The sequence below is a fragment of the Primulina huaijiensis genome, chromosome 9 (assembly GCF_012295235.1).
Source record: "Primulina huaijiensis isolate GDHJ02 chromosome 9, ASM1229523v2, whole genome shotgun sequence".
NCBI classification, from domain to species: Eukaryota; Viridiplantae; Streptophyta; class Magnoliopsida; order Lamiales; family Gesneriaceae; genus Primulina; species Primulina huaijiensis.
Window position 1 is genome coordinate 17588480 of NC_133314.1, and position 15074 is coordinate 17603553.

The 15074-nt window shown below is 32.4% G+C and overlaps 1 protein-coding gene across 2 annotated transcripts; it reads left to right on the forward strand.

The window, feature by feature from the left end:
- Positions 1-8060: 8060 nt before the first annotated feature.
- Positions 8061-14303, forward strand: LOC140984739 (chloride channel protein CLC-c). 2 transcript variants are annotated; one of them, XM_073452332.1, is made up of 8 exons: positions 8520-8610; positions 9283-9331; positions 9426-9483; positions 10263-10440; positions 11372-11634; positions 12302-12571; positions 12919-14047; positions 14112-14303. In XM_073452332.1, the coding sequence occupies exons 3-8, from the start codon at positions 9470-9472 to the stop codon at positions 14199-14201; spliced, it is 1944 nt and encodes a 647-aa protein (XP_073308433.1). In that variant the 5' UTR covers positions 8520-8610; positions 9283-9331; positions 9426-9469; the 3' UTR covers positions 14202-14303. The 2 variants fall into 2 exon arrangements, with proteins under 2 accessions (XP_073308432.1, XP_073308433.1); XM_073452331.1 differs by having other exon boundaries at positions 8061-8610; positions 9283-9483.
- Positions 14304-15074: the final 771 nt, after the last annotated feature.

The following is a 15074-nucleotide window of genomic DNA, read 5'->3' on the forward strand; positions in this document are numbered from 1 at the left end:
TTTGATTGTTCTACTCATTGGACAATTATTGCACCCGAACAATCTCTTTCCAAGTACACTCATTGCAATCAATGAGATTCAAACTCATGACCTTGTCTATTATACCAATCATAGGACAAACACTTGCTTCTTTAACAAAACATATAGCATGTGGCAATGGTGCAACTCGAATATTTTAAACGATACAATAACTCAAGTGTTATGTATCTATTTTTGTACCAAATAGGGACAATTATTGTACCTCAATGATCTCACACCCAATAATTTCACTCATCGCAATCAATAAGAATCGAACTCGTGATTTTGGCTTTAATATCAATGATAGGACATAGCGTTTGTCGCTTTATTAAGAGCTATAGTTGGTGGACCAGTGCGACTCAAATCATTTAAACCACATATCAGTTTAAAGGTCACATTTCAATTGCTCTATCAAATAGGGATACTTATTGTACCACAATAATCTCGCTATCAATAATTGTACTCCTTACAATCAATGAGAATCGAACATGTGACATTGTCTCTGATACCAATTGTAGGACTGAACGCTTGCCGCTTTACTAAAAGTTATAGCTAGTAATAATTATGCAACTCAAATCTTTTAATTTTACAACAGCTCAAACGCCACATTTCAATTGTTCTATCAAGCAGGGACAATTATTGCACCTCAAAATCTTTTTCTCAACAATTACACTCCTTACAATCAATGAGAATCGAACGCGTGATCTTGACTCTAATATCAATTAAAGGAATGAGAATTTGCCATTTCACCAAAATCTATAGCTTGTGATAATGGTGCAACTCAAATATTTTAAACCCTAAAAAATCTCAAGCATCACTTTCGATTGTTCTACCCAACACAGACAATTATTGTACCCCAATAATTTTCTTCCAAATAATTGTACTCCTTGCAATCAATGAAATCAAACCCGTAACTTTGACTCTGATATCAATTGTATGACCAAACTGTTGTCGATGGACCAAAGGTTATATATGCTGGTAACGATGCAACTCAAATATTTTAAATTGTATATCAGCTTAAGCGTCATGCATCGATTTCTCTACCAATCAAGGATAATTATTGCAACCCAACGATCTCCCTTCTATTTATCTTAGTCCTTACAATCAATGTTTGTCGTTTCACTAAAAGCTATAGCTAGTGGTAACCATGCAACTCAAATATTTTAAATCATACAATAGCTCAAACGTCACATGTCTATTGTTCAACCCAGCATAAATAATTATTGCATTCCAAAAATCTCTCTACCTATAATTACACTTCTTGGAATAAATGAGAATCGAACTCGTGACCTTGGTTTTGATACTAATTGTAGGACAGAACGCTTGCCACTTTATCAAACATTATAGTTGGCGGTAACTGTGCAATTCAAATCTTTTAAACTATAAAGTAACTCAAGATCTATGTTTTGATTGCTCTACTTGACAGGGATAATTATTGTACTCTAACAACAAGCAATGAGAATCGAACACGTGATCTTGGCTTTATTATCAATTGTAGGACTGAGCGCTTGTCGATTAACCAAAAAATATAAATGATGGTAACTGTACAACTCAAATATTTTAAATTGTACCACAGCTCAAGCATTATGCTTCGATTGCTCTACTCAACAGGGACAATTATTTTACCCCAATTATCTCCCTATCAATAATTACACTCTTTTTAATCAATAAGAATCGAACCCGTGATATTAACTCTGATATCAATTATAGGATCGAGTGTTTGTCGCTTTACCAAAAGATATAGTTGGGGTAAAGGTGCAACTATAATTGTCAAATTGTGTCAGGCCTGTCCCTCTTTAAAAATTGAGCGGGTTGGGTTGATAAAATAACAGTCCGTTTGGAGGCGGGCCAAATGGGCTGAACCCGTTTGAGTTACAGGCCAANTATAAATGTAATAATTTAAATAACAATACGATTTTTCATTAATTTTTACAATTATGATATCATTTTTATTTGAATATAATTCAAATTAATTTTAAAAATATTTTACCCTTAGAAAAATATATATAAAAAAATAAAAAACGAGAAATTTACTTCGTGTCTTTTAGATACAGACGATGATGAATGTGCAAATATTAAAACAACATCATCCCGAGAATGATCCAATGTTGTTGAAATATTTGATGAAGAAACAGTGTAGGGAACTATTGTAGAAGATCAAGATTGAATGAAATTTAATGAGAATTGACATTTATAGTATTTGTTTAATTTCTTCCTGTTTAGTTTAAGCACTTTACTTTTTATGGATTATGTTGTATGCTTTCTTAATTCTTATTTCAATGTTTTTAAGCATTTTATGAAACTATTTGACTAAAACATATTTTTCTTTTACTGCAATACTGTTTAGTATTTTTTTCATAAAAAAAATAAGCGGGTGGGTTGAGCTGGGTTGGCCATTTAGAGTCCCGCCACGCCCCGCCCCACCTCGCCTAGCCCCGCCTAATGGCCGGTTGCGGCGGGTGGCGGGCTGGCCCGCCCCGCCAGCCCGTTTTGACATGTCTAGGTGCAACTCAAATATTTTAAATCATATTATGGTTCAAACTTCATGTTTCGATTGCTATACTTACTATGGAAAATAATTTCTCTCCCAATAATTGCACTCATTGAAATCAATGGAATCAAACTCATGACCTTGGATCGATACCAATTGTAGGACCAAACGTCTGTCGCTTTACCTAAAGCTATAATTAGTGGTACCGGTACAACTCAAATCTTTTAAATCTTACAACAGCTCAAGTTTCATGTTTTGATTGCTCTACCCAGTAAGGACAATTATTGAAGCCCAAAGATCTCTCTCCAAACAGTTGTACTCCTTACAATAAAAGAGAATCGAACTAATGCTATTAGCTCTGATATCAATTGTACTTACATTAAAAGAGAATCAAACTCATGATCTTGGCTCTGATATCAATTGTAAGACTGAGCGTTTGTCGCTCCACCTAAAGATATAGTCGGTGGTAATGGTGCACTCAAATATTTTTTTAAAACCATATAGCAACTAATATAAAGAAAACTAAGATAAAGACGTTAAATATTAACCACATATTAGTTGAAAATGATACAAATAAATATTATGTTGATATGTTTTGAGCAGATTTTTTAAATGAAAAACGGTGGTCAATTAGTCGAGGAGCCCAAATTTTCAATTTTGACTCAGATCTTCAAAAATCTCATGTATGTTAACAAAAACACAACGCTTGCAATTTAGAGAAGAACACTAATACATCTATATTAGCTTATTAAAATTGACAGACTTAAATAGTATTTGCAAATGTTTTAAAAAATTATTATGTTTTTCTAAAAAAATTATTATGTTTTTCTTTCACAACGCTAGTATTTTATAAAGTACGAGAGACTTAGACTAACGAGTTTACAGTGATGGTGTAATTTTTACAATATCAAAAATACCCCTATCGAACAAAAAATATTGTATTTTCATTTAATAAAAAATATTATAAAAATATATTTTTATAAATTTATAATTCACTTATAACCAGTGTTCTAAAATTTAGAACCCGCTTAAGCTTGAAAAGCTCAACAAAAACGCACCGCTTAGGAGAAAAGCGGAAAAAAGCAGTCAAACTACAATTTGACTGAAAAACGTAATTAAGGCGTTTAATTAAGTGTGCTTCAGCACAATCAATCGCATATGTTTATTTTTAATTTTTTTTATTTTGAAGGTATGTATTTTATTTTAAAATAATAAATTAGGTTTATAATTTAGATGTTTATTTTTAAATTTTAATTATGATTAAGCTTGTCTTACAATGATTTGACAAATATTTAGTATTTTTTAATGTGATCTAATTGAAAAAACAAATAAATATTGTAATTTTGATATTTTTATGATTTTATAAATATGAGAATTAATGCATCAGACTTAAATTTATCATATTTATGTATTATTTTATTTATTTATTGGTTGAGATAATTACAATTACACTAAATATAAAAAATGCTTTTTCACGCTTAAGCCCGTATTAATCTCGCTTAAGCTTGAAAAGCTTGGAGCTCGACATCCGCGTTTCGGGACGCTTCACGCTTTTTAGAACCTTGCTTATAACTACCACTTCTTACCCACTTTTTATTTTAAAATCAAATTATCTTTGTATATGCCCCCATTGAGACATATCATTTATAACATGAAAAACTATTATAAAAAATCATAAATCTAAAAATAATAGAAAATAATCATATCTAAGTAATTATTCTAATAACTTGTAAAAACTTTTTAAAAAATTTCTAAAATCTTTAAATTTTAATACAATGTCTAGATTTTTTTTACATAAAAGTTATTTAACAACAAAAAATATAATACATATGAACATATCACATACAAAAGTAAGTCTAATGTGATACAGTATCTGAAATTTATATTCGTAAGACGTGTCAACCGATCCATATCTAAAGTTAAAAGTTACAATTTTCATATAAAAATAATACTTTTCATATATCAGATCAAATAAAAGACTCATATAAAAAAAAAAAAATAACCCGTGAAACATAATTATATAAGTTTTTGTGTAGATACAAACTGCTACTAATATAAATATTATATTGAAATCGGGGGATGAAGTCTTATTTATTATTAAGGGCTATTTTTAATTATCAACAAAAGCTAATTTTTAGCTGTTTCTATTTGTCGTGTACGATGATATTTAGCAGTTCCCATGTATTCTTGTTGTAATCTCTGGGGGTTCTTGGGATAATGCAATTGCTCAAGCAATTGTATTTTTTTTTATTTTTTTTTCCCCTCAACTAAGAAACTTTCTCACGTATCCTTTCGGTATCTATACACGTCGCAAACGGGTTGCGTAACCATTATATCCCTGGACGTTGACACGCATAGCCACGTTTGCATATGTACAAAATATCTAAAAATTAAAATTAATACACCATGATTGTGTAATTCATAAATATAAGAATAACAAAAATAAACAAATAATTATATTACATAGGAGTCAAATCATAAGTGTGGCAGCCAATTAAATTGTATCTGTCAATTCGGATAGATAAGATGAGTTCCGGTCGAGTTGACAGATGATATTATGAAAAAACTGTTCAACTCGAGCCCGACTTGAATGATGAGCTGTCGTTGAGTCACCAAATTTAAATTTCTACTTTCAAATATAATGAGTGTGATTGTGAATAAGGTCGAATCCACATAGAACGAGAGATTTATTTCTTTCGAGAATAAAATAGGATGATTTTGTGATATGAACTAACTAGACATTAAGTTTAAAATTAGCAAGCTAAGAGAAATAATAAATTTAAAACGAAAATTTAGTCAATCAAGGTAAATGGAATTAAATGAAGAATTCAATATGAGCAAATTCTGATTCAAAAGGGTTCCAACATTATCGTTGTTCATCGATTAACATTTGATTTATTCATGCATTTCTAAGCAATTAACCTTAGGGTTATATGGATATCCGCTAAAATCTTTGTGTTTTTCTAATTTAATTGACTAAACCTAGCATCAAGTCAAAACTTATTAATAATTAACTGGGCATGATAGTGTTTCATATTAATTAAAAATAACATTTTCGTTTTGTGAAAACAGTTAATCCTAAAATCTAACAATAGAAATAACTGTAATTGATAGATCAAGTTTCGTTGATTTATTTAGATTAAACATGCTCTGATAGCAAAACACACCTAATATATCGCTACTCATGTTCCAATCGTTCATGACAATTACGGATCAATGAATTCATAGATAATAGTAGAAAATTATATATCAATTAAAATGTTAGATTAATCGACATACAATTTTCATAGAATTAAATATAATATAAATCAACAAATACTTGAAACGAACAAGAATAATAAATTAAACACAAAACCTCACAATGATAAAATCGAAATAACAGAATTATTCCTTGACTCAGAAATAATAACTTGGCCAAACATGACTCGGTTTACAATCTCTATAAAAATAAGTAAAAATAAAATAAAGAAAAGAAAAGTACAAGAATCCTGAAGAAAACTGGAGAGAAAATCATGTGCCTCCTTCTTCCTATGTCTTTCTAGTGTGTGAGGTTGAATTCTCTCATGTCAATTTTGTGCTTCTCTTTTGCTTCTTCAACATAGATTGTTTTTAATGGGTCAATGGAGAAAAATCCATCAACTAAAGAAAACCTAATGTAACAAAAAAATACAAAAAAGAATATAGAGTTTTTATGAAATAAAATTATATCTTAACGCCTTGTGGAAAATCCACTTTTGAATTTTTTTTCTTCAATTCTTTCACAAAGTTCATATGTACAATTTAAAATGTGATATAAAATCACATTTTTTAGCTTATATTTATCCCAAGTGCATCAAAATTCCTCGTACAACAAAATAACACAAAAAGTATATCGATTAAACATGTAGGAAGTGACAACAATGAGAAATATGACAATAAAAATTCAAACTATTACGAGCATATCACCGAACTTGAATTAGCCCGAAAACTCTGAACCCAAACCCGACTAACTCGACTCAACCCGATTTTATTTTTTAATTTTTTTTAAAATAACAAAATAAAAATTCAAAAAAAAAATTTTTAATTTAAACACATAATAACAAAACCTCTCATATGTATGATTTAAAATTGGAAGTCGAACTATAGGAAATAAAAAATATATTTACTAAATTAAATAAATAATTGTTTTAAAAAATAAAAAAACATACAAAATAAATATTAAATTATACAAATTTATGATATAAATATACAATTTTTTTTCCAAACATACACTATATAAAAATATAGATAATATTTATTAACTATATATTTTTTAAAAAAAATTAAATTTTTCGATAAATCATCATAACCCAATTACTTTTTCGAGTCAAATATCATATCATCTTACTCAAACCCAATGACTTTCAACCCTAACCTAATTTTTTTTTTTTTGTATTGAACCAAGTAAAGTTTCCATATCATTCCTATTTTGACACTCTAAATTAAATCAACGATATTTAATTAGATTTATTATCTATCAAATCAAATCTAATCAAATATAATCTATCTTCGGATATGATGCGGCCGAATCATGTAGCAAACATAATTTATTTATTTTCATAAATACTAGTGTCCTTACAGTTCTAGATAAATAAATATTTGATTAGGATTTGATATATACATATTAGATGCTAAGGTGCACAAGTTTAATGATAATTTTTATTAAATAAAAATAAAACATTTTATAATTTGAGAAAAAATATTTTTTGGTTTATAAAGAACATATAATGACACCGAAACTATTTAATCTATAATATAAAATTTTTATTCAAAATATTATAATTCTCTTTTAATTTTTTTTTATCTTAAATTTATTTTAAATTAGATTCATTTCTAGAAATGTATACCTCTATCTTTAGAACCAAGCGACAAGAGATTGAGATTGACGCAACTCCAAAGCAGCACCTTCTCTTATTCTGCAAATTCACATTCTCATTTGTAATTTTCCAACATCATCTTTTTCTTTTTCTTTTCCTCTATAATTCTCTTCTTTATTTTCTTTTTATTAAATCAACCGAGTTTCATACAGAAGTGCCCATCACAAATTTAGGAACTCGCTATAGATATAAGATATTATTGACTCTTAAATTTATGAATTTGGTGTCGTACGACCTGGAAATATTATCAAGTAGGCAAAAACTTGTGTGAGAAGGTCTCATGGGTCGTATTTTGTGAGACAAATATCTTATTTGGGTAATGCATGAAAAAATATTACTTTTTATGCTAAGAGTATTACTTTTTATTGTGAATATCGGTAAGGTGAGACCGTCTCATAAGAGACCTACTCTATAAAATAAGTAGGTTTAGATATTATCGACTCTTAAATTTATGAATTTGGTGTCGGACGAGCTGGAAATATTATAAAATAAGTAGATTTATATCTATGAGACGAGTCAATCCGATTCATAGTTGCTATTTCGATATTAAAAGTAACATTTTCTTTTCGCTAGTTGGATACGAGATTTAACAAAATCTATTCTATAAATAAAGAGAGTTACTAAAGATAAACATGAGTTTTGCTTCACAAATCACATGATCACCTCTGTCGTCGACGCATCATCTCCAGAGTCATTATCTAGGCGAATCCGATTCAAAACCAGCACGATCATTTTTACCAACTAGTATAACATTATCGGGTGCCACCACAATTATCATCATCACATGAAACAAATTCAAAGTCTCCGTTTTTCTTGCGGATAACTTGAATTTTCACCCGTATATTCACGTGAAGCGTTGGCCTTGGAGATAAGAAAAGATCGTGTCTTTGTGTATATGTTGATCACTTGGTCTTGACCCGGAGATTGGATTGGGAAAAATTTCGTTGTCTTGTTTTGATCATTTTATTTTTCTGGGATTTGATATATGGCTCTTCATCGTGATGATGATGATGGTTTTATCCAATCTGGAGGAGGGGACATCGAGAATCGTGGGGAGAGAATGTCATTCGACAGAAGAGAAAGCGATGCGTCGTGGGAAGAAGACGTGTCGGGGCCGTTGCTGGGTTTGAACAGCAGAATCAACACCACTTCCCAGATTGCCGTTGTTGGCGCCAAAGTTTATCCAATTGAAAGCCTGGATTACGAGTATGATTCAATGTTTCTGTGTCTCTTCGAATAATACTTCAAGGATTATTTGTGGTGTCAAGTTATTTTATTATTTAAACATGTTTGAAACTCAATGATTACTCAAAAAGGTTAATCTTGGACTCATACATGTGTATTGTAAGATAATTTCTGAGATCCTGATAACTTATTCTTTTAATTCATGAACTTCGTTAGAGCCACAGAAGGGCAAACAAGGACGGACCCAATTAAGACTTAGGTGTCCATTTAAAGTGTTTTGGGAGACGAAGCATGTATCTTTTAGAAAAATTAGAAGTAGATTCATTTTTTTCTATATGAGGTGAGGAAAGTTGCTCCTTCCCGACGATTCCGCCACCGTGGGATTCTGTTCATCCCATATATGTATAAGCAACAATTAAGTTTGAAAATCTTGGTTCTCTGGGTTGGTAGAACTTGAAGAGGTATTGAGCATTCGATTTCACTTCTCATTTGGAATTTAGTACTTTGTGCAACATTTACATTTTAGTAATGCATGGTTTATAGATTCATAGGCAAGCCTAAAACTACTAGTTCTATAGTCCTTCATTCTCATGAGCTTGTTTGTTTTGTAAAGAAAATAAATTTTTTTTGCTGTCCAAACCTGTTGTGATAGCTAAATAACCTCTGATTCAATTTATTGCTACTATTTTGCAGGATAATTGAAAATGAACTCATCAAGCAGGATTGGAGATCTAGGAAAAGGGTTGAAATTTTTCAGTATATTTTTCTAAAATGGACACTTGCTCTTCTCATCGGACTACTCACTGGTCTTGTTGGTTTCTTCAATAATCTCGCAGTTGAAAACATTGCTGGTTTTAAGCTTCAAGTTGCCAACAATTTGATGCTCAAGAATCAGTAAGCTCCACTCGTACTTGTTTTTTAGGATTGCATAAATGAAATAAATTTGCTGATTAGTTGTACTGGGCTGATTCTAGTAAATAATATATCGTCGCCACAATCTTCTATCTAAAATGTTATTTTAGGAGTCTTCTATCTAATATGTTGAGCCTGCTCTTTGAGGTAATGATAGATGTTTAACATGGACTATGACATAAAACGACCAAAAATGAGGCTGAGATTCACATCAAGAATGAAGCTGATCTTTAACATGTAATGTTCTCTCATATTTGTCAAAGAAGGTAATATCATGGTGGATGCATTTGTTAATTCGGCAATTGTGGAAAGAAAGTTTGATTTTTCTTTGGAAAAGTTCCTTAATCGGACATCTGCACCTTATCAAAACCATATATTATTGGTTTTCCTTTTATTACAAATATTTAATAGTGTTGTTTTCTTTTGTGGCAATTCTGGACTATTCCCTTCTAATATATTTTATTACATTTCTTGCCACACACTAATAGGGGATACATGATTGACCAATTGTTTATGCTGATGAGAAGGTGTTCTTAAAAATGTACATCTTTAAAATTTTAGCGGATTATTCCAAGAATGTTCTGAAACGCTTTTGGACAGTTCTATTTAGGTTTCTTGTACCTTTATTCTCATGAAGTTTGAGGATGAAAACACAGTTAACATGGCAGAAGGATTTTCTTTGATCTGTATATTGTTGAAATTAATGATTGATTCATCTGCTGCTAATTCAATAAGAACAAAGAATTTTTATTCTAACGCAGGCCTTTACCAGCATTTGCAACATATGCCGGTTTGAATTTGATTTTGGCAATTTGTGCTGCAGCACTATGTGCCTTTATTGCCCCGGCAGCTGCTGGTTCTGGAATCCCGGAGGTGAAAGCTTATCTTAATGGCATAGATGCTCACTCCATTTTGGCTCCAAGTACCCTACTTGTAAAGGTTTGTAGGACTTTCTGTTTGCGATACTTTCCTTTAAAATCGTGCAATTTCCAAATTTTGAAAATATCCGACACGATACGGCTGATATACAACAATGATTAAAAAAATATATGTAAATGTTATATATATATAAATTTAGTAGTAAAAATTAAAAATTATGGAGGATGTTACGGAGCTGTAAGGTTGAAAGGCAGGTTTAGGGTTCAACGCACCTAGGGAAGGCGGCTAGGGTTCATGGCTGGCTAGGGTCGTGAGGCTAGGTCTAGGTTCAATGGCTAGAGTCACGCGCGCTGGCTAGGGTTCGCCTCTGGAGCCTCGCGCGCTGCTAGGATTAGCTGGTTGGAGTTGCACCCGGCTAGGGTTCGTGGCTGCCCAGTGTCGGGCGGTTAGGTTTCATTGTCATTGCGAGACTAGGGTCGCGAGCAGTGGCGGAGCCACATGCTTGTACAGATGGCCCATTTTTTTTTAAAATTTATATGTAAATTTTGTATAATTTTGGAATAACATGATATTAGCTCGGGTAGATTAATTTAAAATATTAAAAGATTTTAGAGTTTAAAATTCTAGCCCGGGCAGAGCCATATTTTTGACTCCGCCACTGGTCGCGAGGCTGGTTAGGTCAAAGCAGGCAAGTTCGATTCCATTTTTGTAATTTAACCCCTAAAACTTTTAACTATTTACAATTTCGTCAAAACGTATCCCCGCCGTGTTCGAGACTTAGGCTGGTCAAACCTACAAAATATCAAAGACAGAAATTTTGCCATGCTGATATTATTTGTGCTGCATAGGTTTGAAGCAAAGCTTTTGGATAAATACACAAATAGAACTGAATTTTGATTTGCATGTTCTTGTTTTAACTTGCTTGCCTTGCCTCCCTTATAAGGCTCAGATTTTTCATTAATAAAGCAAGATGAATTCGAACTTTTTGTAGATTTTTGGTTCTATTCTTGGAGTTTCCGCTGGATTTGTTGTTGGTAAGGAAGGACCAATGGTTCATACTGGTGCATGCATAGCAAACTTTCTTGGACAGGGAGGGTCTCGCAAATATCATCTGACTTTGAAATGGCTCAGATACTTCAAAAATGATCGAGATCGAAGGGATTTGATTACTTGTGGGGCAGCTGCTGGTGTGGCTGCTGCTTTCCGTGCCCCAGTTGGAGGTGTTCTTTTTGCTCTTGAAGAAGCAGCATCGTGGTATCCATCCTCTCCCTGACTCTTCATGCAAGTCTTATTCTTTCAATTATGGCTTTGAAATATGCTGAATATATATACTCTATCGATAAAGAGAATGACATTTTTGTATTACGGAAATGTATGATCAAGGTTATTTTCTATACTGGTTGCTTCCATTTTTCCCCCTGCTAAAAAAATAAATCATAACAATAAAACAATTGAATCTAAAACCTTGAAGTTTGGGTCATGATACAATGGAATTTAACAAAAACAAATGAAATAATATTTCACTTTTTTGTGGCCCTCCTTGCGAACCTGATGTGGTTACTGCATATTTGCTACTCATCTGAGCCTCTTTACTCAGTACATGTGAATAAGATATTGCTCAAGAAAAAATCTTTATTCTAAAACAAGTAAATACAAGAAATAGCAGCAGCTGCTTTGGCAGAGCGAACCTTTAAAGCAGCTGCTGTTAGAAAATGTTGCTGCGAACCATTTTTGTCATGGGGTATGTCTTTGTTTTGAGAATGATCTAAAGGAGCACTCAATTGTATTGCCTCTCTGAATAGTGACATCAATGATGTTTTGAAGAAATTGATTGTTTTCTTAAGCTAAATTTACATAAACAGGTTTTTGCTCAAATTTCTTTGATTCTACCATGTTATGAACTCATATTTTATGGTTTTAGGTGGCGGAGTACTCTTCTTTGGAGGACCTTCTTCACAACTGCCGTTGTTGCGGTGGTGCTGAGATCTCTCACACAATTTTGTCGCAGTGGTAAATGTGGACTGTTTGGACAAGGAGGTTTAATTATGTTTGATGTAAATTCCGAGATCCCTGCTTATAACACCCCAGATCTTCTTGCGGTTATATTCATTGGGGTTCTTGGAGGCATTTTTGGCAGCGTTTACAATTATCTTGTGGACAAGGTCTTGAGGACTTATAGCTTCATCAACGAGTATGCAAGTTTACCTCTCTTCTCTTAGCACTAATATACTGATAAGCAAGAAAATCTATTTATTTTGATAACAAAAAAGATCTACCTAATAACAACCATTTCCTGTCTTAGATTGGTGAATGAATTATGCTCAAGGTTTACCGAAAGGGAAATTATGCATAAACTTGAAATTTAATACACCCATGCTGACTTGTGTTTGTTTTATCTGTTGTCGTTACGATTTGATACCATGTTCTATAGATCATCTGTTATCATTTTGTGTATTACTGCATTTATTTTTGAATAATTGATTTATACCTTCACTGGATATTTATCAATCTTCTACCTTATTCAACAATTACATGCAGGAAAGGCCCTACATTCAAGATCCTACTTGTCATGTCTATTTCCCTTTTAACCTCTTGTTGTGCCTTTGGCCTTCCTTGGATTGTTCCGTGCACCCCATGCCCTAGCGGCTTGCAAGAAGAGTGCCCCACGATAAGCCGTTCTGGCAACTACAAAAGCTTCCAATGTCAGCCCGGATACTACAATGATCTTACTTCCCTTTTCTTTAACACCAACGATGATGCCATCCGCAACCTGTTTAGTTCTAGAAGCAAGAAGGAATTTCAGATATCCTCACTGTTTATATTCTTTATTGGTACATACTGCCTTGGGATTGCTACTTACGGTATTGCTATCCCTTCTGGGCTCTTTATTCCTGTCATCCTTGCTGGTGCCTCCTATGGCCGTCTCGTAGGAAGACTCTTGGGATCAGTGTCAAATCTTGATGTTGGGCTCTTCGCGATACTTGGAGCTGCTTCTTTCCTTGGTGGCACAATGAGAATGACAGTGTCTATTTGTGTGATACTCTTGGAGCTCACCAATGATCTATTAATGCTACCGTTAGTGATGCTTGTTCTTCTCATTTCAAAAACTGTGGCTGATAGTTTCAATAAGGGTGTGTACGACCAAATCTTGAAATTGAAAGGTTTACCTTATATGGAAGCTCATGCTGAACCATACATGAGACATTTAGTTGCTGGTGATGTTTGTTCTGGTCCATTGATAGCATTTTCTGGTGTTGAAAAGGTCGGTAATATTCACCATGCTCTAGAAATGACTGGGCACAATGCCTTTCCTGTGATCGACGGCCCCCCATTCTGCGATGCACCAGAACTATGTGGACTGGTTTTGAGGTCCCATCTACTTGTTCTACTCAAAAGAAAGAAATTCACTAAGAGCAAGATCTTGTCCGGTTCAGAAATCCTTAGAACTTTTCGCGCGTTTGATTTTGCCAAGGCTGGATCAGGAAAAGGGCTTAAAGTTGAGGATTTAGAACTCAGTGAAGAGGAAATGGAGATGTATGTTGATCTCCATCCAATCACTAATACATCTCCATACACAGTAGTGGAGACCATGTCTCTAGCCAAAGCTGCTGTTCTCTTTCGAGAACTCGGCCTCAGACACCTGTGTGTTGTCCCAAAGAAACCAGGGGTAAGTGACACAAACTTTTAATGATTTTTCTTCTCTAACTTCTTTAACATATCTATATTTGCAGCGGCCTCCGATCGTTGGGATTTTGACGAGGCACGACTTAATGCCTGAGCATGTTCTGGGACTCTACCCTCAACTTATTCCTCACAAGTAGCCATAGTAACTGCTTGGCTTTTGATTCTTTATGTGAGTGAGAAGGGATTGACCTGCAAGTTCCCAGGCTTTACTTGTGAAATCAATATATTCTCAACTTTCACATTCATCCAAAGATTCAATGTACATCATACTCATTACTGAATATATCACTATGAACTTTGTTTTTTGTTTTTTTTTTAATCTGTTACAATCCCATGAATGATCAATTCGTTGGCAAATTGGGTTGCAGAATGTTGAATTGTCTTAAATCTTTGCCTAAATTAATAATGTATTTAAATATTTGATATCTTTAAATATCAAAAATCACTAAATCATGAGGTGGTTAATGTTGCAAGTCCTAATTTCAATGAAATTTTACATATTTTAATAGTAAAAAATGTGTAGGTCGCATTTTATTATTAATAATTGACGTTCTTTAGCACGCGATGTGGATATGAATTAAATAAGGTTTTTTGTTAAATTTATAAAGATCATATCGAAATATAAAAACTAAAGTATTTTATAATATATATTTTTTTATGATACGATAATTGAAATTTTAAAAGTATATATAAATATAAATGAATATTTTATTGAGATATGATAATCACATATAAATAAAATTTTACTAAAATATGTTTTTATTATATATTTTTTATTAAATGAAGATTAAAATATGTATTTTTTGTTTATAAAAAATTAAATGATGATCTCAAAATTAGTTATTTTATGCCTCTCACTTATATACATATTGTTTATACTTTTGTCAATAAATAACATAACTAACAAAAGTATAATGTCTAAATTGTATCACATGCACACAATCAACTATGATAAGTAGTATAGATGAATTCGGAATATATAAAAACTATTATGAAGTTGTTTCATTGGT

Coding starts and splice junctions, on each gene's coding strand:
- LOC140984739 (XM_073452331.1), top strand. CDS start 8,390: ATGGCTCTTCATCGTGATGATGATGATGGTTTTATCCAATCTGGAGGA. Junction 8,611..9,282: donor ATTGAAAGCCTGGATTACGA/GTATGATTCAAT, acceptor ACTATTTTGCAG/GATAATTGAAAATGAACTCA. Junction 12,572..12,918: donor ACTTATAGCTTCATCAACGA/GTATGCAAGTTT, acceptor AATTACATGCAG/GAAAGGCCCTACATTCAAGA.